This window comes from Symphalangus syndactylus, chromosome 13 (assembly GCF_028878055.3).
Source record: "Symphalangus syndactylus isolate Jambi chromosome 13, NHGRI_mSymSyn1-v2.1_pri, whole genome shotgun sequence".
Lineage (NCBI taxonomy): Eukaryota > Metazoa > Chordata > Mammalia > Primates > Hylobatidae > Symphalangus > Symphalangus syndactylus.
The window spans coordinates 36869182-36897034 of record NC_072435.2 but is presented as its reverse complement, the minus strand read 5'-3'; the positions used below and the strand labels follow the sequence as shown (position 1 = coordinate 36897034).

The following is a 27853-nucleotide window of genomic DNA, read 5'->3' as shown; positions in this document are numbered from 1 at the left end:
GTAAGCGCTCTGACCTGAGGCAGCACAAGAAGATGGAGAAAGAGGAGAAGGGTGGCTCATGGCATTTGCCTGTTTTGTGACCCAAAACCCCAGGTCTCAAAGAAATAGGCAAAAAGCGCCAGGTGCGGTGGCTCATGCCTGTAATCCCAGCACTTTGGGAGGCCGAGGAGGGCAGATCACCTGAGGTTAGAGGTTCGAAACCAGCTTGGCTAACATAGTGAAACCCCGTTTCTACTAAAAGTACAAAAAAATTAGCCGGGCATGGTGATGCATGCCTGTAATACCAGCTACTCAAGAGGCTGAGGCAGGAGAATCTCTTGAACACGGCAGGCAGGAGAATCGCTTGAACACAGGAGGCGGAAGTTGCAGTGAGCTGAGATCGCACCACTGCACTCCAGCCTGAGTAACAAGAGCAAAACCCTATCTCAAAAACAAACAAACAAACAAACAAAAAACGTTGAGGAAACTCTTCATGTACTCAAGTATAAATAATTTGAGATATACTGAGGAAAAAACAAGCAAGGTACAGAACTGTGTGTGAAGGATGCTGACATGCATGAAAACCGTATGTACACATGGAAAATTGCTGGAAAAATACACAAATTGATAAAAGTAGTAGCGGCCGGGCGCGGTGGCTCATGCTTGTAATCCCAGCACTTTGGGAGGCCGAGGCGGGCGGATCACGAGGTCAGGAGATCGAGACCATGGTGAAACCCCGTCTCTACTAAAAATACAAAAAAATTAGCCGGGCGTGGTGGCGGGCGCCTGTAGTCCCAGCTACTCGGAGAGGCTGAGGCAGGAGAATGGCGTGAACCCGGGAGGCGGAGCTTGCAGTGAGCCGAGATCGCGCCACTGCACTCCAGCCTGGGCGACAGAGCGAGACTCCGTCTCAAAAAAAAAAAAAAAAAAAAAAAAAAAAAAAAAAAAAAAAAAAAAAAAAAATAAAAGTAGTAGCACTTTTGATGTGATTTGAATTGTGGATTACATACATGTATTACTTTTTCACTTTTTTTTTTTTTTTGAAACAGTCTTGCTCTGTGGTCCAGGCTGGAATGCAGTGATGCAATCTCAGCTCACTGCAACCTCCGCCTACCAGGTTCAAATGATTCTCCTGCCTCAGCCTTTCAAGTAGCTGGGACTACAGGTGCATGCCACCATACCCAGCTAATTTTTGTATTTTTAGTAGATAGGGTTTCACCATGTTGGCCAGGCCCATCTCGAACTCCTGACCTCAGATGATCCTCCCTCCTTGGCCTCCCAAAGTGCTGGGATTGCAGGTGTGAGCCACCGTGCTTGGACTTTTTTTTCCTTTTCGTTTCTTTTTGTGAGATGGAGTCTTGCTCTGTCACCCAGGCTGGAGTACAGTAGTGCGATGTTGGCTCACTGCAACCTCTGAGTCCTGGGTTGAAGTGATTCTCCTGCCTCAGCCTCCAGAGTAGCTGGGATTACAGGCACGTGCCACCACGCCCAGCTAATTTTTCTATTTTTAGTAGAGACAGGGTTTCACTATGTTGGCCAGGCTGGTCTCAAACTCCTTGACCTCAAGTGATCTGCCCGCCTTGGCCTCCCAAAGCACTGGGATTACAGGTGTGAGCCACTGCACCTGGCCTACTTTTTCCATTTCAAAAACTTCATTTTTGAAGAGCACTGGTTTTTGTTTTTGAGACAGAGTCTCACTCCGCTGCCCAGCCTGGAGTGCAGTGGTGCAATTGCGGCTCATTGCAGCCTCAACCTCCTGGGCTCAAGCGATCCTCCCACCTCAGCTTCCTCAGTAGCTGGGGGCACAGATGCACACCACCTGTATTTTTTGTAAAGATGGAGTTTTGCCATGTTGCCCAGGCTGGTGAAGATCACTAGTTCTGTAACTGATCATATCTGGGTTAGATCCTGGGCCAGTTTATTTACTGATTACTATGGTCTGAATGTTTATAGACCAGCCCTCTACCCCATCACCCACCACACCAAGAAACCTAATCCCCAGCATGATGGCAATTGGAGGTGGGGCCTTTGGAGGGCGATCAGGTGATTAGGTGAACGGGATTTGTGCCCTTACGTATTTTTCACAAACCTGCTGAGCTTCTCAATGTGCCTTCATAAAAGAGACCCCAGAGAGCTGCCTCGCCCCTTCTGCCATGTGAGATTAAAGATCGCCATCTAGGAAGTTTGCCCTCAACAGACACTGAATCTGCTGGTACCTTGATCTTGAATTTCCCAGCTTCTAGAATTGTGATAAATAGATTTCTGTTGTTTATAAGCCACCCAGTTGATGGTATTTTGTTATAGATGGTAGCCAGAACGGACTAAGAAAGTGACAGTGACCATGTAAACTTCATTCCTCTGCACTTCAGTGTCCTCCTCTGTAAAATGGAACACAACGGTACATGCAACATCAAGTTGCAAGAGTAGACCGGGTGTGGCGGCTCCAGATTGAGGCTACAGTGAGCCATGTTTGAATCAATGCACTCCAGCCTGGATGACAAAGGGAGACAGTCTCAAAAAAAAAAAAAAAAAGAGGCTGGACACTGTGGCTCATGCCTGTAATCCCAACACTTTGGGAGGCTGAGGCAGGCAGATCACTTGAGGTCAGGAGTTTGAGACCAGCCTGGCCAACATGGTGAAACCCCATCTCTATTAAAAATACAAAAATTGGGCCGGGCGCGGTGGCTCACACTTGTAATCCCAGCACTTTGGGAGGCCGAGGCGGGCAGATCACAAGCTCAGGAGATCGAGACCACGGTGAAACCCCGTCTCTACCAAAAAAAATACAAAAAATTAAGCGGGCGTGGTGGCGGGCGCCTGTAGTCCCAGCTACTCGGAGAGGCTGAGGCAGGAGAATGGCGTCAACCTGGGAGGCGGTGCTTGCAGTGAGCCAAGATTGCGCCACTGCACTCCAGCCTGGGTGACAGAGCGAGACTCCGTCTCAAAAAAAAAAAAAAAAATACAAAAATTAGCCGGGAGTGGTGGCACACGCCTGTAGTCTCAGCTACTCGGGAGGCTGAGGCAGGAGAATCATTTGAACCCGGGAGGTGGAGGTGGCAGTGATCCGAGATCCCACCACTGCACTCCAGCCTGGGTGACAGAGCGAGACTCATTCTCCGAAAAAAAAAAGAAAGAAAGAAAATAGGAGATTAAGCCTCATATCTATAAGAGTCAGACTAGGAGTGTATGCCTTAAAGCCAAGATACCATTTCTTTAATGGTGATGACCTTGGGGAAGTTCCCTCCCTTCCCTGGGTCTGCTTCCTCAGCTGTAAAAAAGGAGAGGCCAACAGTACCTCTCTCCAAGGTGGCTGGGGGGCCTGGGCCCCAGGAAGCAGGTGGCAGCTCCCACTCTAGGGGCACGCCCTGCATGCTGGGCACTGGCAGGTGGTTTCCAGCTATCTGCTGCTGCCACAGTGACGTGTTATGATTGGTGAGAAGGGGAGATATTCCACTGCAATGACGCTCAGACCGGGAGGGGGACCCAGACAGGCCACTTCCCCAAGAAGACACAGACACACTCTGTAAGTTACAATAAAAAAAACCTTCCAAAAACAAATCCTTCAGTATCTTCCAGCCCCTCCCTCCCTCCCTTCATCCCTCCCTCTCCCAATGCCAGGTCAGCCCAGTGTGATTCCCACAGAGGCCAGAGCGTCAGTGGCCCAGGTGGGACAGAGGGTGGGATCCCCGTACATCGTGCCCATGAAGTCCCGCACGAAGTCCGGGAAGCGCTTCTCCACGATGCTGGTGCGGACGGCACTCATGAGCTGCAGCTGCGGGGAGGGGAGGTCAGCGTGGGGCATACGCACCTAGGACACCCCCGCCCACCTTGCCCCGGGCACTGGCTCACCTGGTAGGCGATGTTGTGGACTGTGAGGTGGTGCAGCGCGGCCGTGTTGTCACTGTGCAGCAGTGCGTGCAGAAAGGCGCGGCTGTGCCTGTAGAGCAGCAGGGGACAGCTCAGCACAGCCAGGCCCTGTCCCCTCCACGCCCTGCCCCAGCTCACAGTGCCATCCTGCCTACTTTTGGCACGTGGGGCAGGTGCACTCCGGGTCTATGGGGCCGAAGTCCTTCTCAAACACCTTCTTCCTCAACTGTAGGTTCCCAGTCGGCACCAGGGCAGAGCCAAAGCGCTGTGGGAGAGGAAGGGCAGGGAAAGGGGGGGTCACCCAGGGCTTCATTCTCCCCGCCCCCCCCCACCCCTAACCTTGCCTCCCTAGTCCCCCACCCGTCTCCCGCCCTGACCTCCTTCTGCCAGAGCCTCACCGCTGTCCGTGTGGGGAAGACGCAGTCGAACATGTCACATCCAAGAGCCACGCAGACTACCAGATCAGTGGCATAGCTGGGGTTGCAGCCATGACGGGAGGGGGCAGAGAACCTCAGGGGCTTCCCAGGGCCCCTCCCAACCCTCACACTGCCCCAGACTGGGCCATATTCCCTCAGAATGGCCTCCAAGGGACAGCCATGTCTTCCTAGTCTCCTCAGATCAGACCTGTGTCCGTTTCCCCCAAATGCCACTCCCCCAAGCAGGGTAGGGGGTCCCCAGGAATCCACTCCCCACAGGTAGGGCTCTGGCTCCCCTATCCACAACATACCCGACCCCCATCAGATATCGGGGCTTGTCCTTCGGCAGCCGAGAGGTGCTCAGCGCCACCATCCGCCAGAACTGCGACTTGCTCTCACCCCCGCTCAGGCCCCCGATGGCGAAGCCAGGCACGTCTCGCTTGGTCATCTCTGAGGGTACAGGGTAAGGTGAGGGCCACAGAAGAGGAAACGCGCCTGGTCTTCAATCCCAGAACACACCCTGCCCAGACTTCCAGAGTCGCTCAGGGAGAGAGTCAGAAAAACAGACTGAGACAGACAGAGGCAGAGAGGGAGACAGACACGGAAAGGGAGACGTAGAGGGAGACAGAGGAGAGGGTCCATCAGTCTGTCTGTCTGTCTAGAGGCTGGGACTGCTGCTGATCTCAGCTAACATTTATTGAGTGCCTGCTGTATGCAAGACCCTTTCCTTCAGTGCTCAGAAGAGGCAGAGCCCACAGTCCCTTAGCTGAAACTGTTGGAACCAGATGTGTTTCAGAATTCAGAATTTTCCAGATTTGAGAACAGTAAACATCCCACATGCTGAGTAACAACAGCTGTCAGGTTAGGCGCAGTGGATCACGCCTGTCATCCCGGCACTGTGGGAGGCCGAGGCAAGCAGATCACTTGAAGCCTGGTGTTGAAGAACAATCTGGCCAACATGGTGAAACCCTGTCTCTACTAAAAATACGAAAAGTAGCCAGGCGTGGTGGTGCACGCCTGTGGTCCCAGCTACACAGGAGGCTGAGGCAGGAGAATCGCTTGAACCTGGGAGGCAGAGGTTGCAGTGAGCCGAGATCACCCGACTGCACTCCAGCCTGGGCGACAGAGCGAGACTCCGTCTCAAAAACAAAACAAAACAACAACAACAACAACAACAAAAAGCACCCAATAGCCTGTCATCAAACACTGTAATATTTGTGCAACAAAATATGTGAAGACTTGGTGGAGGAAAGGGGAGTGAGAGCGTTAGGACAAATACATAACGCATGTGGGGCTTAAAACCTAGATGACGGGCTGATGTGTGCAGGAAACCACCACGGCACATTTATAGCTGTGTAACAAACTTGCACGTTCTGCATATATATCCCAAAACTTAAACTTTTTTTTTTTTTTGAGACGGAGTTTTGCTCGTCACCCAGGCTGGAGTGCAGTGGCACCATCTTGGCTCACTGCAACCCTCACCTCCCGGGTTCAAGTGATTCTCCTGCCTCAGCCTCCCGAGTAGCTGGGATTACAGTCGCCTGCCACCATGCCCGGCTAATTTTTTGTATTTTTAATAGCGACAGGGTTCCGTCATGTTGGGCAGGCTGGTCTTGAACTCCTGACCTCAGGTAATCTGCCCACTTCGGCCTCCCAAAGTGCCAGGATTACAGGCGTGAGCCACCACGCCCGGCCAAAGTAAAATTTAAAAAATAAAAATAGGCTGGGCACGTGGCTCACGCCTGTAATCCCAACACTTTGGGAGGCCAAGGCAGGTGGATCACGAGGTCAGGAGTTCGAGATCAGCCTGGCTAACATGGTGAAACCCCATCCCTACTAAAAATACAAAAATTGGCCGGTTGTGGTGGCTGGTGCCTGGTGCCTGTAATCCCAGCTACTCAGGAGGCTGAAGGAGGAGAATCGCTTGAAACCAGAAGGCAGAGGTTGCAGTGAGCCAAGATGGTGCCACTGCACTCCAGCCTGGACAATAAGAGCAAAACTCTGTCTCAAAAAATAAAATAAAAATAAAAATATATGAAGACTTATAACAACTGGGATAAAAAATGAGAGATCTAAGTTAGCCATGAAATGAGTTGCAAATTTTTCAGGGCATTCTAAGTTTTTTCTCTTTTCTTCTTCTTTTTTTTTTTTTGATACAGGGTCACACTGTGTTACCCAAACTGCAGTACAGTGATGTCATCATAGCTCACTGCAGCCACCAACCTCTGGGCTCAAGTGATCCTCCCACCTCAGCCTCACAGGCACGCACTCCCATGCTTGTGTGCTAATTTTCTTTTTTTCTTTTCTTTTTGAGACGTATTCTTGCTCTGTCGCCCAGGCTGGAGTGCAGTGGTGTGATCTCAGCTCACTGTAACCTCCACCTCCCAGGTTCAAGTGATTCTCCTTCCTCAGCCTCCCAAGTAGCTAAGATTACAGGTGCCCACCACCATGCCTGGCTAACTTTTTTTTTTTTTTTTTGAGATGGAGTCTCACTTTGTTGCCCAGGCTGGAGTGCAGTGGCACAATCTCGGCTTACTGCAAGCTCCGTCTCCCAGGTTCACACCATTCTCCTGCCTCAGCCTCCCAAGTAGCTGGGACTACAGGCGCCTGCCACCACGCTCAGCTAATTTTTTCTATTTTTTAGTAGAGATGGGGTTTCAGCGTGTTAGCCAGGATGGTCTCGATCTCCTGACCTCATGATTCGCCCGCCTCAGCCTCCCAAAGTGCTGGGATTACAGGCGCGAGCCACCACGCCCGGCCTAATTTTTGTATTTTTAGTAGAAACGGGGTTTCACCATGTTGGCCAGGCTGGTCTCAAACTCCTGACCTTGTGATCTTCCCGCCTTGGCCTTACAAAGTACTGGGATTACAGGCGTGAGCCAGTGTGCCTGACTCAGTTCTCTTTTTTTAGAGATGGGATCTCACTGTGTCACCCAGACTGGTCTCAAACTCCTGGCCTCAAGCAATCCTCTTGCCTTGGCCTCCTAAAGTGCTGGGATTCAGGTGTGAGCTATGGCACCCAGCCAATATTCTGGATTTTAGACTTTTGCTCTGAGGACCTGGATGACACAGAAGGGGCTGCAGAATTGTACTATTGTTCAACTTGCCTGAAACAAGAGGAAATTGAGGCTTGCAGAGCTTAAACCACTAGTCCAAGGCCACATATGCCAAAGGCTGGATTCAAACCTGGGTCTGGCCTCCAAGCCCAGGCTTATCTTGTGCCCCAGCTGCCCAGTTCAACCCGAAGAGGCCATGCCATCAACATGCAGCTGTTGGCCAGGCGCGGTGGCTCATGCCTGTAATCCCAGCACTCCGGGAGGCCAAGGTGGGTGGATCATGAGGTCAGGAGTTCGAAACCAGCCTAGCCAACATGGTGAAACCCTGTCCCTACTAAAAATAAAAAAATTAGCCAGGCATCGTGGTGCATGCCTGTAATCTCAGCTACTCAGGAGGCTGAGGCAGGAGAATCACTTGAAACCAGAAGGCGGAGGTTGCAGTGACCTGAGATCACGCCACTGCACTCCAGCCTGGGCAACAAAAGCGAAACTCCGTCTCAAAAAAAAAAAAAAAAAAGAAAAAGAAAAGGAATGCAGGCGTTGTCTGGGGCCAGGTTTTGGAGGTAATGTGAGTAGTGGTACCAACTGGACACAGGGTGTTCACATGCAGATTCCTCCTAGGCCCTCCCTAGCTCCAACTCTGGTCGGATCATGGGAAGGGGAGCTGCATTTTACCAGGACTTTCAGTAGTTTGTGCTGGGGCAGGTAAGCCTCAGAGTACTTTGAGAAACGCCCCTTAGGGCGGTGCTTGTCAAACTGCAGGTGGTTGAGAAATGACTTCGATGATGCACGGGTTGTTGTTGTTGTTTTTAAATGAAAGAGAAAAGAAAACACCAGAAAGCATTGCATGTAAAAAGGTAATGCATGGCTGGACACACCGGCGTGCACCTATATTCCAAGCACTTTGGAAAGCTGAGGCAGGATTGCTTGATCCCAGAAGTTTGAGGCTGCCGTGAGCTTTGACCTAGCCACTGCACTCCAGGAGGAGCAACCAAGTAAGACCATGTCTCAAAACTAAATAAATAGGCCGGGCGCGGTGGCTCACGCCTGTAATCCCAGCACTTTGGCAGGCCGAGGCAGGCGGATCACAAGGTCAGGAGTTTGAAACCAGCCTGGCCAAAATGGTGAAACCCTGTCTCTACTAAAAATATAAAAATTACGGCCGGGCGCGGTGGCTCACGCTTGTAATCCCAGCACTTTGGGAGGCCGAGGCGGGCGGATCACAAGGTCAGGAGATCGAGACCACGGTGAAACCCCGTCTCTACTAAAAAATACAAAAAATTAGCCGGGCGTGGTGGCGGGTGCCTGTAGTCCCAGCTACTCGGAGAGGCTGAGGCAGGAGAATGGCGTGAACCCGGGACGCGGAGCTTGCAGTGAGCCGAGATTGCGCCACTGCACTCCAGCCTGGGCGAAAGAGCAAGACTCCGTCTCAAAAAAAAAAAAAAAAAAAAAAAAATATAAAAATTAGCCGGGTGTGGTGGCAGGTGCCTGTAGTCCCAGCTACTCAGGAGGCTGAGGCAGGAGAATAGATTGAACCCGGGAGGCAGAGGTTGCAGGGAGGCAGAGGTTGCAGTGAGCTGAGATTGCGCCACAGCACTCCAGCCTGGGCGACAGTGCAAGACTCCATCCCAAAAAAAAAAAAAAAAGTAAAATAAACAAATAGGCTAGGTGCGGTGGCTCATGACTATAATCCCAGCACTTTGGGAGGCCGAGGCAGGTGGATCACCTGAGACTCTGTCTCAAAAAAAAACAAAAACAAACAAACAAAAAAACTAGAAGACCATTCACTACTGGAATCATGGCCATTCTCTCAATACATTCTACTGCACGTGGCCCGAGAGCCTTTGCTTTGGCTATTTTTTCTGCGCAGTGCCCTTCCACCCATTAGCAATCCAGTCCCACCATATGCCAGGCCCATGTGGGGACCTCCACGACGGCCAAGCCCTGGGCTTGCCAGCACATGGCTCTACCTTCAAGGCAGGTGGCCCGGAGATCTGCGTCCAGCCCACCCTGGATAATGGCGAAGAGGTTCTGCTTGTCCGGCCGCTGATGGGCTGCAATGCACCGGTCCAGCCAGCGGATTGACCTGCAACAGGGCCCCAGTCACAAGCCCCAGGGGCCTGGTGAGGGGGTAGGAGACAAGGCTACAGGGACCAGGATCCCCTCCCACCACGTATCCCACACATGCATACAGCATGTACACACCTGTACATGGCCTCCTCCACACGTGGCCCAGTCACAGTACTGCTAACCACGTCGTCCAGCTGCATGATGATGTCTGAACCTGATGGTGAGATGGGGGCAACATCACTGGGAAAGCCCGTGGTGCTTGGGGAAAGCCTCCTGTCACATGGGGACAAGTTGGACTTCCCCAAGAGCATTCCCCCATCCCCCAGCTTGCTAACTCCCACGTGACTTTCCCAGTCTGTTTATACAGCAGCCAGAAGGAGCTTTACAGAATGTGCCTTTGATCCTGCCTCTCCCCAGCTTAAAATTCTATCCTGTTACACAAAATAAAATCCTAAAATATACAAAGGCATTCCTTGCTATGTGGCGTGCCACAGCAAGACCGGGAAACCAAACTTCCATCAGCAGGGCTCTGCTGGCCGGGCGTGGTGACTATGCCTGTAATCCCAGCACTTGGGGACGCCGAGGTGGGCAGGTCATCTGAGGTCAGGAGTTCAAGACCAGCCTCGCCAACATGGTGAAACCCCATCTCTCCTAAAAACACAAAAATTAGCCAGGTGTGATGGCACGTGCCTGTAGTTTCAGCTGCTTGGAAGGCAGAGACAGGAGAATAGCTTGAATCTGGGAGACAGAGGTAGCAGTGAGCCAAGATTGTGCCACTGCACTCCAGCCTGGATAACAGAGCAAGGCTGTGTTTAAAAAAAAAAAAAAAAAAAGCTGGGCACCGTGGCTCACGCTTGTCATCCCAGCACTTTGGAAGGCCAACCCAGGTGGATCATTTGAGGTCAGGAGTTCGAGACCAGCCTGGCCAAGGTGGTGAAACACCATCTCTACTAAAAATACAAAAATTAACCGGGCTTGGTGGTATATTCCTGTAATCCTAGCTACTCGAGAGGCTGAGGCAGGAGAATCGCTTGAACCTGGGAGATGGAGGTTGCGGTGAGCTGAGATCGCACCACTGCACTCCAGCCAGGGCGACAGAGCGAGACGCAGTCTCAAAAAAAAAAAAAAAAAAAAAAAGCTAAGATTATAGGCATGAGCCACTGTGCACAGCATAGTGATTTAGTGGCATAAAATGAAACCTGATGACCTATAATCCAAACACTTTGGAAGGCCCAGGCGGAAGGATCACTTGAGCCCAGGAGTTGGAGACCAGCCTGGGCAACACAGAGAGACCCCATCTCCTATTAAGAAAATAAATAGATGGAAAAAAATTAAAATAAAAAAGAACAGGCCACAGCTGGGCACAGTGGCTCACGCCTGTAATCCTAGCACTTTGGGAGGCTGAGGCAGGCGGATCATGAGGTCAGGAGATCAAGACCATCCTGGCTAACACGGTGAAACCCCGTCTCTACTAAAAATATAAAAAATTAGCCGGGCATGGTGGTGGGCACCTGTAGTCCCAGCTACTCGGGAGCTGAGGCAGGAGAATGGTGTGAACCCGGGAGGCGGAGCTTGCAGTGAGCTGAGATCGCACCACTGCACTCCAGCCTGAGTGACAGAGCGAGACTCTGTCTCAAAAAAAAAAAAAAAGAACAGGCCAGGCCTGGTGGCTCACGCCTGTAATCCCAGCACTTTGGGAGGCCAAGGCAGGCCAATCACTAGAGATCGGGAGTTCGAGACCACCCTGGCCAACATGGTGAAACCCTGTCTCTACAACAAATACAAATATTAGCCCGGCATGGTGGCATGCACCTGAAGTCCCAGCTACTTGGGAGGCTGAGGCAGGAGAATCACTTGAACCCAGGAAGCAAAGGTTGCAGTGAGCCAAGATCACACCACAGTACTCTAGCCTGGGTGACAGAGTGAGATTCTGTCTCAAAAAAGAAAAAAAGGGGCAGGCGCAGTGACTCACGCCTGTAATCCCAGCACTTTGGGAGGCTGAGACAGGTGGATCACCTTAGGTCAGGAGTTTGAGACCAGCCTGGCCAACATAGTGAAACCCCGTCTCTACTAAAAATATAAAAACTAACTGGGTATGCTGGTGGGCACCTGTAATCCCAGCTACTCGGGAGGCTGCGGCAGGAGAAGTGCTTGAACCCAGAAGACAGAGGTTGCAGTGAGCCGACACAGTGCCATTGCACTCCAGCCTTGGTTAAAGAGTGAGACTCCTTCTCAAAAAAGAAAAAAAAAAAAAGACGAAAAAATAAATGGGGCTGGGTGCAGTGGCTCATGCCTGTAATCCCAGCCCTTTGGGAGGCTGAGGCAGGTGGATCACCCGAGGTCAGGAGTTCGACACCAGCCTGACCAACAAGGTGAAATCCTGTCTCTAGTAAACATACAAAAATCAGCCAGGCGTGGTGGCAGGCACCTGTAGTCCCAGCTGCTGGGGAGGCTGAGGCAGGAGAATAGCTTAAACCCGGGCAGCAGAGGTTGCAGTGAGCCAAGATCGAGCCACTGCACTCCAGCCTAGGTGACAGAGCGAGACTCCATCTCAAAAAAAAAAAAAAAAAATTATGACATTCATTACATAACTAGAACTTTAGCTGGGCATGGTGGCTCACACCTGTAATCCCAGCACTTTGGGAGGCTGAGGCAGGTGGATCACCTGAGGTCGGGAGTTCAAGACCAGCCTGGCCAACATGGAGAAACCCCGTCTCTACTAAAAATACAAAATTAGCCGGGCATGGTGGCGCATGCCTGTTATCCCAGCTACTCGGGAGGCTGAGGCAGGAGAATCGCTTGAACCCAGGAGGCAGAGGTTGCTGTGAGCCGAGATTGCGCCACTGCACTCCAGCCTGGACAACAAGAGCGAAACTCGGTTTCAAAAAAAAAAAAAAAAAAAGAGGCCAGGCACGGTGACTCACACCTGTAATCCCAGCACTTTGGGAGGCCAAGGCGGGCAGATCATGAGGTCAGGAGATCGAGACCATCCTGGCTAACATGGTGAAACCCAGTCTCTAGTAAAAATACAAAAAAATTAGCCAGGCGTGGTGGCAGGTGCCTGTAGTCCCAGCTACTCGGGAGGCTGAGGCAGGAGAATGGCCTGAACCCCAGGAGGCGGAGCTTGCAGTGAGCCGAGATCACACCACTGCACTTCAGCCTGGGTGACTAAGCAAGACTCCGTCTCCAAAAAAAAAAAAAAAACACATGGGGGCAGGCACCATGGCTCATGCTTGTAACATGAGCACTTTGAGTGGTCAAGGCGAAGGACTGTTTGTAGCCAGGAGTTCAAGACCAGCCCAGGTAATGTAGTGAGACCCTCATCTCTACAAAAAATTTTTGGCCAGGCATGGTAGCTCACGCCTGTAATCCCAGCACTTTGGGAGGCCAAGGTGGGCAGATTGCTTGAGGTCAGGAGTTCGAGACCAGCCTGGCCAACATGGCAAAACCCTGTCTCTACTAAAAATACAAAAAACTAGCTGTGCGTGGTGGCGTGCACCTGTAATCCCAGCTACTTGGGAGGCTGAGGCAGGAGAATTGCTTGCGGCCAGGAGGCAGAGGTTGTAGTGACTTGAGATTGTGCCACTGTACTCTAGCCTGAGTGACAGAGACTCTGTCTCAAAATAATACATAAAAATAAACAAACATTAAAAAATAAACTTATAGGCCGGGCACAGTGGCTCACGCCTGTAATCCCAGCACTTTGAGGGACCAAGATGGAGAGATCACTTGAGGTCAGGAGTTCGTAACCAGCCTGGCCAACATGGTGAAACCCCATCTCTACTGAAAATACAAAAATTAGCTGGATGTGGTAGCGGGCACCTGTAATCCCAGCTACTCGGGAGGCTAGGGCAGGCGAATTGCTTGAACCAGGAGGCAGCTGTTGCAGTGAGTCATGATCGCGCCTAGGCCTCCCAAAGTGCTGGGATTACAGGCGTGGCCACCGCACCCAGCCCGGGGCTTCTTTTCTTATAAGGGCTTTTGTTATAGGGGCTTCAGCCATGAATCTAAGAAGAAAAAATATTTCTTCCTCCCTACAGCATCAATTGATTAGAATGATGAGGGGAAGAGGGGTGTTGACCCTGTGTTGCCATGGTTCTTTACAAGGTTGAGAAAATGTTAAACCTCTTTATCAAGAAATGGGGATATTGGGCCAGGCATGGTGGCTCATGCCTGTAATTCCAGCACTTTGGGAGGCTGAAGCAGGTGGATCACAAGGTCAGGAGTTTGAGACCAGCCTTGCCAACATAGTGAAACCCGTCTCTACAAAAAATACAAAAATTAGCTGGGCATGGTGGCAATCAGTTGTAATCCCAGCTACTCAGTAGGCTGAGGCAGGAGAATCACTTGAACCCGGGAGGTGGAGGTGCAGTGAGTGGATATCACACCATTGCACTCCAGCCTGGGTGACTCTGTCTCAAAAAAAAAAAAAAAAATGCCAGGCATGGTGGCTCATGCCTGTAATCCCAGCACTTTGAGAGGCGGAGGCAGGCGGATCACCTGAGCTCAGGAGTTCAAGACTAGCGTAACCAACATGGAGAAACCCCGTCTCTACTAAAAATACAAAATTAGCCAGGTGTGGTGGCGCACACCTGTAATCCTAGCTACTCGGGAGGCTGAGTCAGGAGAATCACTTGAACCCGGGAGACAGAGGTTGCGGTGAGCTGAGATCGCACCATTGCACTCTAGCCTGGGCAACAAGAGCAAAACTCCGTCTCAAAAAAAAGAAGGATATTGAGGATATGGGAGGAGCCTAAAGCCTCCCAAATCCTCTTGTTGCCACCATTATTTCAACAGGTATTTGTCCAATTAATTTTTTATTTTTTATTTTTATTTTTGGTAGAGATGGGGTCTCCCTGTATTGCACAAGCTGGTCTCCAACTCCCGGCCTCAAGTGATCTTCCAGCCTCAGTTTCCCAAGTTGCTGGGATTACAGGCATGAGCTTCCACGTCCAGTCTTAATTTGCTAATGAGAAAAACTGCAATAATAATATTTAAGCTACTACATGGCTGGGATGGAGATTTACTGACATCATCTCATATGTACTTGTCAACAATTCTACCAAAGACCTGCTACTATTTACCACCGCTTTGAGTTGGTTCAACTGAATTTCAGCGAAGAGTGACCTGCTCAAAGCCACACAACACCTAAAGAACAGACCCTGTGTAACCTTCACCCCCTGACAGAAAGGGTAAGGAGGCGGCTCCCCAGGGTCCTCTCACCCAGCGCATTCTGGATCTGCACGGATTTCTCCGGGCTCAGCAGGGTCTCATTGCCGTCGTAGGGGGAGCGGAAGCGGACGCCCTCTTCCGTCACCTCGGACAGAGACACCAGCGACACCATCTGGAAACCGCCGCTGTCCTAAGGGAAACCCCACCGCAAAGCTGTCAGGGGGTGGAGATGGGGGACCCCTCACTCCAGAGAAGCGCCCTAGGACGCCGGCTCTCTCCTCAGCTCACCGTTAGCAGATTATGAGGCCAATTCATGAAGCCGTGGAGACCGTTGGCTTTCTGGATCAGCTCAGGTCCCTGGGTTGATGTAAGAAAGTGTCAGGTTAGGGGTGACCGCGTCCCTGGGGGTCCTTCTTGGGAGACAGATCTGGCCAGCTTTAGTCCCTGCTGCTCTTTCACGCCCAGTACAAGGCCTGGTCATTGGGGGCGCTCAATACGGCTGGTCGATTGACTTTGGGAGGAGTGTCCGGGCCTGGAGGATGCTCCATGGCTCCCCACGCCTCGCCGCCTCGCCGCCTCCCCGCGAGGGCAGAGCCCACTCACCGGCCTTAGACCCAGATGGTAGGTATTGCCCAGGCAGATGCGGCAACCCAGAGCGTCCAGCTGTTCGGTCGTGATGCCCTTCATGGTGGCCTGCGTGCCCACTGGCATGAACACAGGAGTGGCCACTGTCCCATGTGGCAGCCGCAGCTCGCCTGCCCGGGCCCTGGAGCGGCTGCATTCGGCCACCAGTCGCATGATCCGTGGGGCCGACTCCAGGGAAGCCTGGGTGGCCGCTCCCGCCATCTTGACTGTCGGAACCACGTGGGCCGTACCACACAGTGGGCGGCGCCATATTGGCTGCTGTCACGTGACGGCGCGACCTGTTGGAGCCCGGGAAAGCGTCGGGGGACCATGGCAACGGATTTGAACCCCTGGTCCTGGCTGGGGGCCCATTTAACTCCTACCCGCAACACGCTATAGCGAAGAATCAAAATTGAACTGGGAACGAATCCCATCCCTAGCACTTTCGAGCTACAGTCAGAGACTCTGTTAGCCATAATTTTCTCTTGCATAAAATGTGGCGAATTACAGCATCTCGGCATAAAGACGCCTGTAATCCCAACACTTTGGGAGGCCGAGGCGGGAGGATCACGAGGTCATGGGATTGAGACCATCCTGGCTAACATAGTGAAACCCCGTCTCTACTAAAAATACAAAAAATTAGCCGGACGTGGTGGCGGGCGCCTATAGTCCCAGCTACTCCGGAGGCTGAGGCAGGAGAATGGCGTGAACCCGGGAGGCGGAGCTTGCAGTGAGCGGAGACCACGCCACTGCACTCCAGCCTGGGCGATAGAGGGAGACTCGGTCTCAAAAAAAAAAAAAAAAAAAAGATTGAATAAGGATGATGTATAGATCTTTACACAGTGCTTGGCCCAGGCTGCAGTGAGCTATTGGTAGCGCTTTTGTTGCATCTTGTTCATCGCTTTGTACCAAGCGATCAGTACAGGACCTAGCACATAGTAAGTGCTCAGTTAGCATTAGTTTATTCAATAAAAGAAGGAGACTGGGTGCAGTGGCTCACGCCTATAATCCCATCAATTTGGGAGGCCAAGGCGGTAAATCAGTTGAGCCCAGGGGTTCGAGACCAGCCTGGGCAAAATAATGAGACTTCGTCTCTACAAACGAAACAAAAAATTTAGCAGGGCGTGCTGGCGCCCTCTGTAGTCCCAGCTACTTGGGAGGCTGAAGCGAGACGATCACTTGAACCCAGGAAACAGAGGCTGCAGTGAGCTGTGATCAAGCCAGTGTACTATACAGCCTGGGCGACACAGTGAGACCTCTTCTCAAAAAATATAAAAATTAAATAAGGAATCCCAAATTTATAGAAGAGGATAAGGCTCAGAACCTGGCCACAATTATTCCTTCATTCATTCAGCGTATACCTATATATACATACCAGGCTAGCGCCAGACTCCATGCAGCAAGGAGAGGAAGGGTCACAGATTTATTGAATGCTGGTTGTGTTCCATTTATAATAATAATAAATAAAGCCAGGCACAGTGGTTTTCTCCAGTAATCCCAGCATTTTGGGAGGCTCAGGAGGGTGGGTCATTTAAGGCGAGGAGTTTGAGACCAGCCTGGGCAACATAACGAGATCCTGTCTCTACAAAAGTAACAAAATACTAGACCAGTGTAGCGATGCGAGCCTGTAGTCCCAGCTACTTGAGAGGCTGAGACAGGAGGATCACTTAGGCCTGGAAGGTTTGAGGCTCATGAGGCTGCAGGGAGCTGTAATCTTGCCACTGCACTCCAGCCTGGGCGACAGAGTGAGACCTTGTCTCAAAAACAAAACAAAACATAATATATAACTATATAACCCCCAGCACGTGCAGTGGCTCAAACCTGTATTCCCAGCACTTGGAGAGGCCAAGGCAGGAAGTTCACTTAAGGCCAGGAGATTGAGACCAGCTTGAGTAATATAGCAAGACCCCGTCCGTAGAAAAAATTTAAAAATTGGCTGGGGGCGGTGGCTCACGCCTGTAATCCCAGCACTTTGGGAGGCCGAGGTCAGGAGTTCGAGACCAGCCTGGCCAATATGGTGAAACCCCTGTCTCTACTAAAAAAATACAAAAATTAGCCAGGCATGGGAGTGCGCGCCTGTAGTCCCAGCTACTCGGGAGGCTGAGGCAGAAGAATCGCTTGAACCCGGGAGGCGGAGGTTGAGCCGCGATCGCGCCACTGCACTCCAGCCTGGGCGACAAAGCGAGACTTCATCTCAAAAAACAAAAACAAAAACAAAACAAAACAAAAACATTAACAGGGTGTAGTGGCACGCCCCTGTAGTCTCAGCTACTCAAGAAGCTGAGGCTGAAGAGTTGGAGGCTGCAGTGAGCTATGATCGGGCTACTGTACACCAGATTGGGCAACAGAGTGAGGCCCAAGCCCTAAAAAAAAAGATAATAATGATATACAATATTATATAGTAATTGTTATCATTATAACTGGATCTGATATCTGTCCTGGCCAGCAGAGAGCGCTATTGTCCCAGAAGATGTCCTTTCAATTGTCTTAAACTGAGCTACTCTGGCCAAGAGGGTGTCTAAGGGAGCCTCAAGCCTCCTATCCTGTCAGAAAGGCTAAGGATGCCAGTTGCCCAGATGGTGGGGCATCCTTAGTAAGGCCACACCTGGAAAACCCACCTGGAAAACACCCCTGCCTACCAGCAAGCCAACCTCAGGGCCTTTGCACCTGCCTTTGTCTACAACACTCATCCTTTCTTTTCTTTTCTTTTTTTTTTGAGACAGTCTCACTCTGTTGCCCAGGCTGGAGTGTAGTGGCACAGTCTCAGCTCACTGCAACCTCTGCCTCCCAGGTTCAAGCGATTCTCCTACGTCAGCCTCCCAAGCAACTGGGATTACAGGTGCCTGCCGCCACACCCAGCTAATTTTTTTTTTTTTTTTTTTTGAGACGGAGTCTTGCTCTGCTGCCCAGGCTGGAGTGCAGCAGCATAATCTCTGCTCACTGAAAGCTCTGCCTCCCAGGTCCACGCCATTCTCCTGCCTCAGCCTCCTGAGTAGCTGGGACTACAGGCATACGCCACCACGCCTGGCTAATTTTTTTGTATTTTTAGTAGAGACGGGGTTTCTCCATGTTGGCCAGTCTGGTCTTGAACTCCTGACTTCAGGTGATCTGCTCACCTTGGCCTCCCAAAGTGCTGGGATTACAGGTGTGAGCCACCGCGTCTGGCTAATTTTTGTTTTCAGTACAGATGAGGTTTCAACATGATGGCCAGGCTGGTCTCAAATTCCTGACCTCAAGTGATCCACCCATCTAGGCCTCCCAAAGTGCTGGGATACAGGTGTGAGCCACCGTGCCCAGCTAATATTTCTATTTTTCAAAATGTTTACCAGGCGAGGTGGCTCACGCCTGTAATTCCAGCACTTTGGGAGGCCAAGGTGGGTGGATCATATGAGCCCAGGAGTTAGAGACCAGCCTGGGCAACATGGAAAAAAAAAAAAAAAGTTAAAAAATTACCCATAATTCCAGCTACTTGGGAGACTGAAGCAGGAGGATTGCCACAGTGCCTGGCCAATATGTGTTTAAATCTGCTTCTTGCCAAGCTTTCTATGTTATTCTGATGCCCGCTCAAGTTTCAGAACCACTGTTTTTCACTCTTGGCTGCACATAGAATTACCTGTGGAGTTTTTAACTATCTGTATGCCCAGACAACTTAAACTAAAATCTATGGTGAGTAGCTTATGTACTTTGGGACGATGAAGTAGGAAGATTGCTTGAGGCAAGAAATTAGAGTCGCCCAGGCTAGAGTGCAATGGCGCGATCTTGGCTCACTGCAACCTCCACCTCCTGGGTTCAAGCAATTCTCCTGCCTCAGCCTCCTAAAGTAGCTGGGATTATAGGCGCCCACCACCACACCCAGCTAATTTTTTGTATTTTTAGTAAAGACAGGGTTTTGCAATGTTGGCCAGGTTGGTCTCCAACTCCTGACCTCAGGTGATCCACCTGCCTCAGTCTCCTAAAGTGCTGGGATCACAGGCATGATCCACTGCACCTGGCCGATCATCTTTTAAAAAAAATAAATCTATGGGGATGAGACTCAGTCATCAATTTTCTTTTGTTTTTTTGTTTTAAGCCTCAAGGAATTTCTGTATGCAGCCGATGTTGCCTCTCAGTGGTTTAGGTTCCAAAAACAGCATTTCATTATTTTATCCAATGTGAGTCTCTTTCCTTTCTGGGTGACCTTGTCTTGGAGCTCTGACCTGCTTGCAGTTCTTGGTTATCCAAAGCTTCTGGAATGTTGGAAGGAATCCTCTGCATTTTAGAATGCAATCACCATGATTGGATAGATGGCTGATTGGATTAAGGGTTGCCTGGATTTGCTGTTCTGAAGCTAGTATAGCCTCTTCTTTTCTTGGCCACCTAACATCTGACCCCCCTCATATGCCCCTGCACTGAGAGAATGTCATGTCTTTTAAGGCTAAGCTTGCCTTTCCATAGAAGTTATAATTGACAGTTACTTTCCCAGCCTGCCCTGCAGCCAATCTGCACAAGGCTCAGGTTCTGACATTCACAATTTGGATCAAAAGCCAGTGGTGGTGGCCGGGCTCGGTGGCTAACACTTGTAATCCCAGCACTTTGGGAAGCTGAGGCGGCCGGATCACCTGAGGTCGGGAGTTTAAGACCAGCCTGGCCAACATGGAGAAACCCCATATCTACTAAAAATACAAAATTAGCCGGGCGTGGTGGCATATACCTATAATCCCAGCTACTAAGGAGACTGAGGAAGGAGAATCGCTTGAACCTGGGAGACAGAGGTTGCGGTGATCCAAGATCGTGCCATTGCACTCCAGCCTGGGCAAGAAGAGTGAAAGTCCGTCTCAAAAAAAAAAAAAAAAAAAAAAAAGCCAGTGGTAAGGAGAAACAGGCCCTTGGGCTGGAAAACACTGGGGACAGGAGTTGGAGGCAGCTACATCCATGCTACAGAGATTCATGAAAATAAGAACAGTTTATGTCAAAACTGAAGCTACACCCAGGAAATTTATAGGTGATTGCACATCTGGTGTCTAGTCACAGTAATCCTTGTAGCATCAACTACAGTCTCTGTACTTAGTCATTGTGACATCAGGCTATGTGTGGGGTTGGCGTTGGGGTACTGCCACTGGCCGTGTAGCCCCTGATGCTGGTTCTCTGCCCCTCCTGGGGATCACTGTGCCACCTAACATTCTTTATTACACACTTTTCAAGCATAGACAAACGTACAGAGAATTGCATAGTTATCACCTTGTAACCAATGACCCAGCTTCAACAATTATCAAAAGAGGCTTAATCCACCCACTTAAACAAATATATTCTAGTCCAGATGCAGTGGCTCACGCCTATAATTCCAGCACTTTGGGAGGCTGAGGCAGGTAGATCGCTTGAGCCCAGGAGATGGAGACCAGCCTGGACAACACGGCGAAAACCCCGTCTGTACTAAAAATACAAAAATTATACGGGCGCAGTGCTGCACACCTGTAGTCCCAGCTACTCGGGAGGCTGAGGCAGGGGGATAGCTTGAGCCCGGGAGGTGGAGGCTGCAGTGAGCTATGATCACACCACTGCACTCCGGCCTGGGCGACAGAGCAAGACCCTGTCTCGAAAAAACTAAAAATAAAATTATATACATACATACATATATAGAGAGGTCAATGTGTTCAGTAGGACAGGATAGTCAGGGCTGGGCTCACTGAGAAGGTGGGATTTGAGCCTGAAAGGAGGATGGAGGAGTCATGCCGAATCGGAGAGAGCATTCCAGGCCTCGTGAACAGTTAAGAACAAAGGCCTGGAGGTGGGAATGTGTTTAGATTGTCTGCCGTGAGCGCGGAGGTCAGTGTGGCTGGAGGTGAGCGGATGAGGGTGTGGAGTTGACGGCATGAAATCGTGGAAAGCCTTGGACTTTCCTCCGAGCTGGATGGGACGGTAGGCTTTCTCAGCCAACGTGGAGGGAAGTGGGCTCTACCTATCACCAAGAGATAAACTGGGGATAGGGCGCAACAGAGGCTTAGTGGTCCCTGCTTTAGGGTGTTGGCATCGCCCACTTAGGAGAGCTGGGGGCGCCGTGAGCCTGCCGCTAGAGGCGGCGCTTGGTGTGCGGCTTCAGCACAGTGGACAGCGCCGTACGCGTTGCCTGGAGACCAGGAAAGCGGCCGCTCAGGGGGCGGAGCCTGCGCAAGCGCCCTATGAGGAGCGGCGCGCTCCACGCAGTGGCACACCGTGTGGGGGCGGGGCCTGCGAGTCCGGCCAATTAGAAGAGTTTGTTGCCGGGCGTGGTGGCGCTTGCCGGTAATCCCAGCTACTCAGGAGGCTGAGGCGGGAGAATTGTTTGAACTAGGCAGTCGGAGGTTGCAGTGAGTGAGCGGAGATCGCGCCACTGCACTCCAGCCTGGGCGACAGTGAGACTCCGTCTCCAAAAAAATAAAAAGCCAAAAAAAAAAAAAAAAAAGATTGTTGACAACCCCAGGACGAAGAGAGTTTATACACAGGGCGGGGTCTGCGAAATCCCATCTGGAGTTGGAGCTTGTTGATTGCTCAAAGGAAGGAAGGAAGTGGCGGTGGGCACCCGGAGCCTAGAGACCGGCGGGAAGTTTGGAAGCGGTGGTTTGCAGCGGCTAGGCCTGGGGCAGTTTCCGCCCTCTTCACATGGAGGCTTGCGCAGCATCCCAGGGTCGTGACCGGGGATGTCAGATTCCGAAACTTGCCTTCTCTGGGATCGCCCGCGAATGCTCAGGGGAGCCCCCAAACAGGGGACTATATGGTTGGGCTTAGGGAGCGGGTGCTGAGGTCCTGGGTCCAGGATACGGACTTCTGAGCACTGACTGAGGAATACAGAACGTTCAGGAGAGGAGAGTTAGGGGTTTTGCTGAAATAAGGGTCCTTGGAGTCCTGAGTTCGGGTGGTCGTCTCGGTAGCCTGGAGGATTTCTCCAGTTTATTCATCGGACGTGTGGGGACAGTCCCTCTGTGACATTGCCACCCACCTACTGCCCTGTTGCCAAGCAAGATGACCTTAGGCGCCAGATCTTTTGAGAAGACAAAAGCACTGGCCCAAGACCTGGGAGGTCATGGACTTCTTGGCTACTCCGTGGAGAGAATGCTGGTCTCCTTGAGAATGAGAAGGATGGGCCCCTTTTCTTTGACATATGGTTTTTAACCCTCTTGAGTCTGGGAACTCTTCCTTTATCAAGACCAGTGGACTCAGCCGCAAAAATCACTGTAAACCTCAGCTCTGATGTTCCAGAATCAAGCCTCTTGTCGTCTCCAGGGCCCCCATTCTCACCTCTCTCATACACCTACTCAGCTAAGCAACCAAAAGAACTGTACTGAGGCGCGGTGGCTCACAACGGTTAATTCCAACAGTTTGTGAGGCCGAAGAAAGGATGGCTTGAGGCCAGGAATTGGACACCAACCTGAGACCCTGCCTCTACGAAGAAAAACAAACATTAGCCAGGCAGTGTGACCTGTAGTCCTAGATATCTACTCAGGAGGATGAGTGAGCCATGATGGCACCACTGCACACCAGACCGAGACTCTGTCTAAAAAATAGTTTCAGCTGGGCGCGGTGGCTCACGCCTGCAATCTCAGCACTTTGGTAGGCTGAGGCAGGCGAATCACAAGGTCAGTTCAAGACCAGCCTGGCCAACATGGTGAAACCCCGTCTCTACTAAAAATCCAAAAATTAGCCAGACATAATGGCGGGCGCCTGTAATCTCAGCTACTCGGAAGGATGAGGCAGGAGAATAGCTTGAACCCGGGATGCAGATTGCAGTGGGCCGAGATCACTCCACTGCACTCCAGCCTGGGCAACAGAGCGAGAGACTGTCTCAAAAACAAAACAAAACAAAAACCTGTAGGCCAGGCGCCGTGTGGCTCACGCCTGTAATCCAGGCACTTTGGGAGGCGGAGGCGGGCGGGTCACAAGGTCAGGAGTTTGAGACCAGCCTGGCCAGCACCGCGAAACCCCATCTCTACTAAAAATACAAAAAATTGGCTGGGCGCGGTGGCTCACTCCTGTAATCCCAGCACTTTGGGAGGCCGAGGCGGGCGGATCACGAGGTCAGGAGATCGAGACCATCTTGGCTAACACGTGAAACCCTGTCTCTACTAAAAATACAGAACATTAGCCGGGCGTGGTGGCGGGCACCTGTAATCCCAGCTAATTGGGAGGCTGAGGCAAGAGAACGGCGTGAACCCAGGAGACGGAGCTTGCAGTGAGCGGATATCACGCCACTGCACTCCAGTCTGGGTGACAGAGTGAGACTGTCTCAAAAAAAAAAAAAAAAAAAAAAAAAAAAAAAAAAAAAAAAACCCGGACATGGTGCGCACCTGTAATCCCAGCTACTAGGGAGGTTGAGTCAGGACAATCACTTGAACCCAGGAAGCGGCGGTTGCAGTAAGCAGAGATCGCGCCACTGCACTCCAGCCTGGGTGATAGGGCAAGACTCTGTCTCAATCGAAAGTTAGCTGGGCATGGTGGCGCACACCTGTAGCTACCGCTTCTCAGAAGGCTGAGGCAGGAGAATCGCTTGAACCTGGGAGGCAGAGGTTGCAGTGAGCCGAGATCGCTCCACTGCACTCCAGCCTGGCGACTGAGCAAGACTCTGCCTTACAGCCAGGTGTGGCCGGGCGCGGTGGCTCACACTTGTAATCCCAGCACTTTGGGAGGCTGAGGCGGGCGGATCACGAGGTCAGGAGATCGAGACCACGGTGAAACCCCGTCTCTACTAAAAATACAAAAAAAAATTAGCCGGGCGTGGTGGCGGGCGCCTGTAGTCCCAGCTACTTGGAGAGGCTTGTGGGGAAAAGAAAGAGAGATCAGCCTGTTACTGTGTCTATATAGAAGGAAGTAGACATAAGAGACTCCATTTAGTTCTGTATTTGAGATGCTGTTAATCTGTGACCCTACCCCCAACCTTGTCCTTGCAAGAGACATGTGCTGTGATGACTTAAGGTTAAAAGGATTTTGGGTGGTGCAGAATGTGTTTTGTTAAACAAGTGCCTAAAGGCTGCTTATGGTTAAAGGTCATCACCATTCTCTTTAATCTAGAGAAAAAGAAAAACATTTGTCTTCTGCCCGTCCCTGGGCGATGGAACATCTCAAAGCACAGCACCGGTGATGGTAAAGATAATTGTGAAAACCGCCTTTAGGAATAAGATGGGGCTTGCTGGAGCAATACTGCTAAAAGGTTTATGGAGAGGTTCGCATATACATCTCAAAGCACAGCACCGGTGATGGTAAAGATAATTGTGAATAAATACCAAAGGAACTCAGAGGCCGGTGCCGGTGTGGGTCCTCTGTAAGCACAGCACCGGTCCCCTAGGCCCCGCTTTTCCTTCTCTACACTTTGTCTCTGTGTCTTATTCCTTTTCTCAAGTCTTTCGTCCCACCTAACGAGAAGCACCCACAGGTGTGGAGGGGCAGACCACCCCTTCAGAGGCTGAGGCAGGAGAATGGCGTGAACCCGGGAGGCGGAGCTTGCAGTGAGCCCAGATCGCGCCACTGCACTCCAGCCTGGGTGACAGAGCAAGACTCCGTCTCAAAAAAAAAAAAAAAAAAAAAAAAAAAAAAAAAAAGCCAGGTGTGGTGGCTCACACCGGTCATCCCAGCACTCTGGGAGGCCGAGGCAGGTGGATCACCTGAGGCCGGGAGTTCGAGACCAGCCTAACATGGAGAAAACTTGTCTCTACTAAAAATACAAAATTAGCCAGGCGTGGTGGCATATGCCTGTAATCCCAGCTACTCAGGAGGCTAAGGCAGGAGGCGACTCGCTTGAACCCGGGAGATGGAGGTTGTGGTTAGCAGAGATCGCGCCATTGCACTCCAGCCTAGGCAACAGGAGCGAAACTCCGTCTCTAAATAAGTAAAAATAAATACTCTTGGGAAGCCTGAATGGGCCTGAAGTCTTCCCAGGTCAGAATCCATCCATGGCTCCCCACTGTCCTTAGAAAGAAGGCAAGAACTCCTGTGCCTGGCACTCCACTTGGGGGCCCTCAAGATCCCACTGACCTCCAGCCTCATTTCCCAGCATTCCTTTGTTTTGCATCCACAATGCTCTACCCACCTGACTTCAGCTTCCTGAAGCCCATCCTCATCCCCCAGCTGAATTTTTGCTCAAGCTATTCCCTCTGCCTGGCCTCTCCTTCCCTTCCTAACAGTCTTGGGTCCAACTCACCCATCCTTTCTCACCTGGGGAAAGCCTTGACAGGCACTCCCTGTCCCACTGTGACACAGCCCTCTTTGTGCCTGGAAGCTCCACGTGGGTTGGGAGCAGGTTCACCACTGCGTTTCCACCAACCAGCACCAGACTTGACATGTAATCACCACCCAATAATAAACATGACAGCAAGGCACAGTGGCACTGCCTGTCATACCAGCCACTATAGGGAAGCTGAGCTGCTTAAGGCCAGGAGTTCAAGACCAGGCTGGGCGACCCACCTCTACAAGAAAATTAGTCAGTCATGGAGGCACAGCCCTGTAGTCCCAGCTACTCCAGAGGCTGTGGCAGGAAGATCGCTTGAGCTCTCAGGGGTTCAAGACTGCAGTGAGCTACGATGATACCACTGCACTTCAGCTTGGATGACAGGACAATATCCTGTCTCTCTTAAAAAATGGACGAACGCATGTTGAGTGAATGAAACAATGAACACATGAAGTCTCCATTTATTCCGGGATGGGTTAGAGTGAGCCTCTGAGGCTGCCATCAGGCTCGCTGAGTTGTTGCCCAACATTGTATCCAGCGGTCTCAGGCCCGCGCAGTGCACAGCCAGAATGGGGCTCACAGGTGCAGATGGAATCCAGAAGCTCCCACCTATGCTGCAAAGGCCAGGCCTAGGGGTCCGGGTACATGCAGTGAGTCCTCAGGGCAGGGCCAGCCCTGCTGACTACACAAGCAAGGCTGGTGGTGAGATAAGGGGTGTATGCTTCCCTGCCAAGACAAAGGGCAACACACAGGTGGGTGGCGACCCTCAAGGCTGACGGCATCCCTGCCCAGAGTGACAACCAGGGCCTACTAGCTCTACTAAATTCAGGGTGGCGGAAATCCTGGATGTGCCCCTTGTTATGGCTCAGAGGCCTCCTTTCATCCTAGTTCATCAAGCCCCAACACTCCCTCCCTGGGATCAGTACCAATCCCCTGCAAGGCCCTGCCCCTCCCCCCAACTTCATCCCAGTCAACCACACACATCCAATCATGTAGTCTGTTGCCCTTCTTTCCTTCCTGGGGCATCCTGAGCCCTCTGGGATGGCATGTGCCCAGTTCCCGCTCACGGACCTCCGTGGCCCATCCACCAAGCACCCCATTGTATCAACTCGCCATATAAGGGTGTGGACCCCTTCCCCGCTCATGGATGCTCCTGGTGGCCTCCATTGAACATGTAGGACACCGTCCACCCAAAGCTTATTGGTCAAGGTGTCTCATTTCACAAGCCAGCTGTTGCCCAGCTCTTGCTGAGCCCGTTTGTAGGCCCTCCTGCAGATCGGCTACCTGCGTTTGGAAGGCAACTAGCCTGAAAGGCCACTGTCAGTGCTCAAGCTGATAGCCACATATTCCTGAACCCAGTGTCATCCTGTTGTAGCTGGAATACTGTCTCAGGCCAGCGGCATGACGGCATCATCAGCACTGGTGAGGCCCGTGAGCGGAGTGAGGGCTCCAAGGGTGCTGTGCTCAGGAGCTGTTCTCTCCAGACACGTGCCTACTGTGCTGCAGATCTGCAGCAGGGCGGACATCCATCCCTCGTGGTGGGTCTGCATTCAGAAACTTGAACGTGGTGGTGGTCACTGATTGGGAAACTGTAAGGAAAGTCCTGTGTTGAGAATGCAGGCGCCTGCCCAGAGTTTGGAGGTATTTAGCAGGTGGGGCCAGGAAGCGTCCCTCTCCATGGGTGTTGCAGGCTGGTATTCTCTCCTTAAACACAAGGTCTGCTGATCTCACAGGAGTCTCTTCTTGTCCCAACCCCTTAATGTGTCCAGGAGAGGAGACAGGACATGAACACATCCCATCAAAATCGGGGGTAGGACCCATCCATCCTCATCCCTCCACTGTGTGCGCTGCTGGGATCTCGGGGTACTCCAGGTCACCTCTTCTCCCAGCCTTTCCTGGGAGGGGCCACTTGGTATCTGGGACCTCCTTTGCTCTAACACAAATGAGAATTCCTCAAAAGTTTTCTAGCACACAACTTGTTCTTTTGCCTCTTTCACCTCTCCAAGAAAGTAACAAATGGTCCTCGCTTTTCCCAGTGGCCATGGTTACCCAAGCACAGGAGGCCAAGGCCTGGGGCTCAGGCCAGCAGGGCAGGATCTCTGTAGATGTGTGGTCCCAGGCTTGGCCAGTACAGAGTTTCCCGGATTGCCGACACAGATGCTGGGGAAAGACAATCCCAGCACTGCCCTGAAACCAGAGCTCCTCCTCCCTCCCCAGGCAGGGTGGAGCTGAGAAGGGCTGCTGTAGCGTGGGGTCTCCACCTCCACACGTCTGATATTTTGATAGGGCAGGTCCGTGCTATGGGCCACTGTTCTGGGCAGCATAGTATGCTTGACAGCATCCTTGGCGTCTATCCACTAGATCCCAGAGCACCCGCTACTAGCTGTGACAACATCCTCCAAACATTGCAAAATTTCCCCTGGGAGGCGAGATTGCCTCAGATGGGAGAATCACACTCTAGGGAAATCTGCTGGTGTGAGAACCCCAACTCCCCACTC

General features: G+C 51.6%; 1 protein-coding gene across 1 annotated transcript; it reads right to left on the bottom strand.

Annotated features, from left to right (window-relative positions):
* Window positions 1–3503: 3503 nt before the first annotated feature.
* Window positions 3504–15435, bottom strand: QTRT1 (queuine tRNA-ribosyltransferase catalytic subunit 1). Its single transcript, XM_055238543.2, has 10 exons — window positions 15164–15435; window positions 14849–14917; window positions 14612–14750; window positions 9524–9602; window positions 9289–9404; window positions 4574–4712; window positions 4245–4320; window positions 4002–4111; window positions 3829–3916; window positions 3504–3751 (listed from the first exon to the last, which is right to left on the bottom strand). The coding sequence occupies exons 1-10, from the start codon at window positions 15404–15406 to the stop codon at window positions 3599–3601; spliced, it is 1212 nt and encodes a 403-aa protein (XP_055094518.1). The 5' UTR covers window positions 15407–15435; the 3' UTR covers window positions 3504–3598.
* Window positions 15436–27853: the final 12418 nt, after the last annotated feature.